We start from the raw sequence: 302 nt of genomic DNA on the forward strand, positions 1-302 counted from the left end.
GGGTTGGGAGTGAGGGGCACCAGCAGGGCTGGGCTGGCAGGGGGCTGCGGGTCGGGAGTGAGGGGCACCAGCAGGGCTGGGCTGGCAGGGGGCTGCGGGTCGGGAGTGAGGGGGCACCGGCTGGGCTGGGTTGGCAGGGGTCTGCGGGTTGGGAGTGAGGGGCACTGGCTGGGCTGGGCTAGCTGGGGGCTGCGGGTTGGGAGTGAGGGGCACCAGCAGGGCTGGGCTGGCAGGGGGCTGCGGGTCGGGAGTGAAGGGCACCGGCTCACCGTCTGCTCCACCACGATGGGGATGAGCGGGAT

At 73.5% G+C, this 302-nt stretch overlaps 1 protein-coding gene across 1 annotated transcript in view; it reads right to left on the reverse strand.

Moving 5' to 3' along the window:
* LOC112124528 (ATP-dependent Clp protease proteolytic subunit, mitochondrial) overlaps positions 1-299 on the reverse strand; it is a gene marked incomplete at its 5' end in the record, with an annotated part of 3,053 nt that extends 2,754 nt beyond the window's left edge. The window contains one exon of the mRNA XM_026662573.1: positions 270-299. Coding sequence (XP_026518358.1) covers positions 270-299 — 30 coding nt within the window. The remainder of the gene's footprint in view (positions 1-269) is intronic.
* Between the last annotated feature and the right edge of the window lie 3 nt (positions 300-302).

This window comes from Terrapene carolina, unplaced genomic scaffold (genome assembly GCF_002925995.2).
Source record: "Terrapene carolina triunguis isolate 2854851 unplaced genomic scaffold, T_m_triunguis-2.0 Scaffold28563, whole genome shotgun sequence".
Lineage (NCBI taxonomy): Eukaryota > Metazoa > Chordata > Testudines > Emydidae > Terrapene > Terrapene triunguis.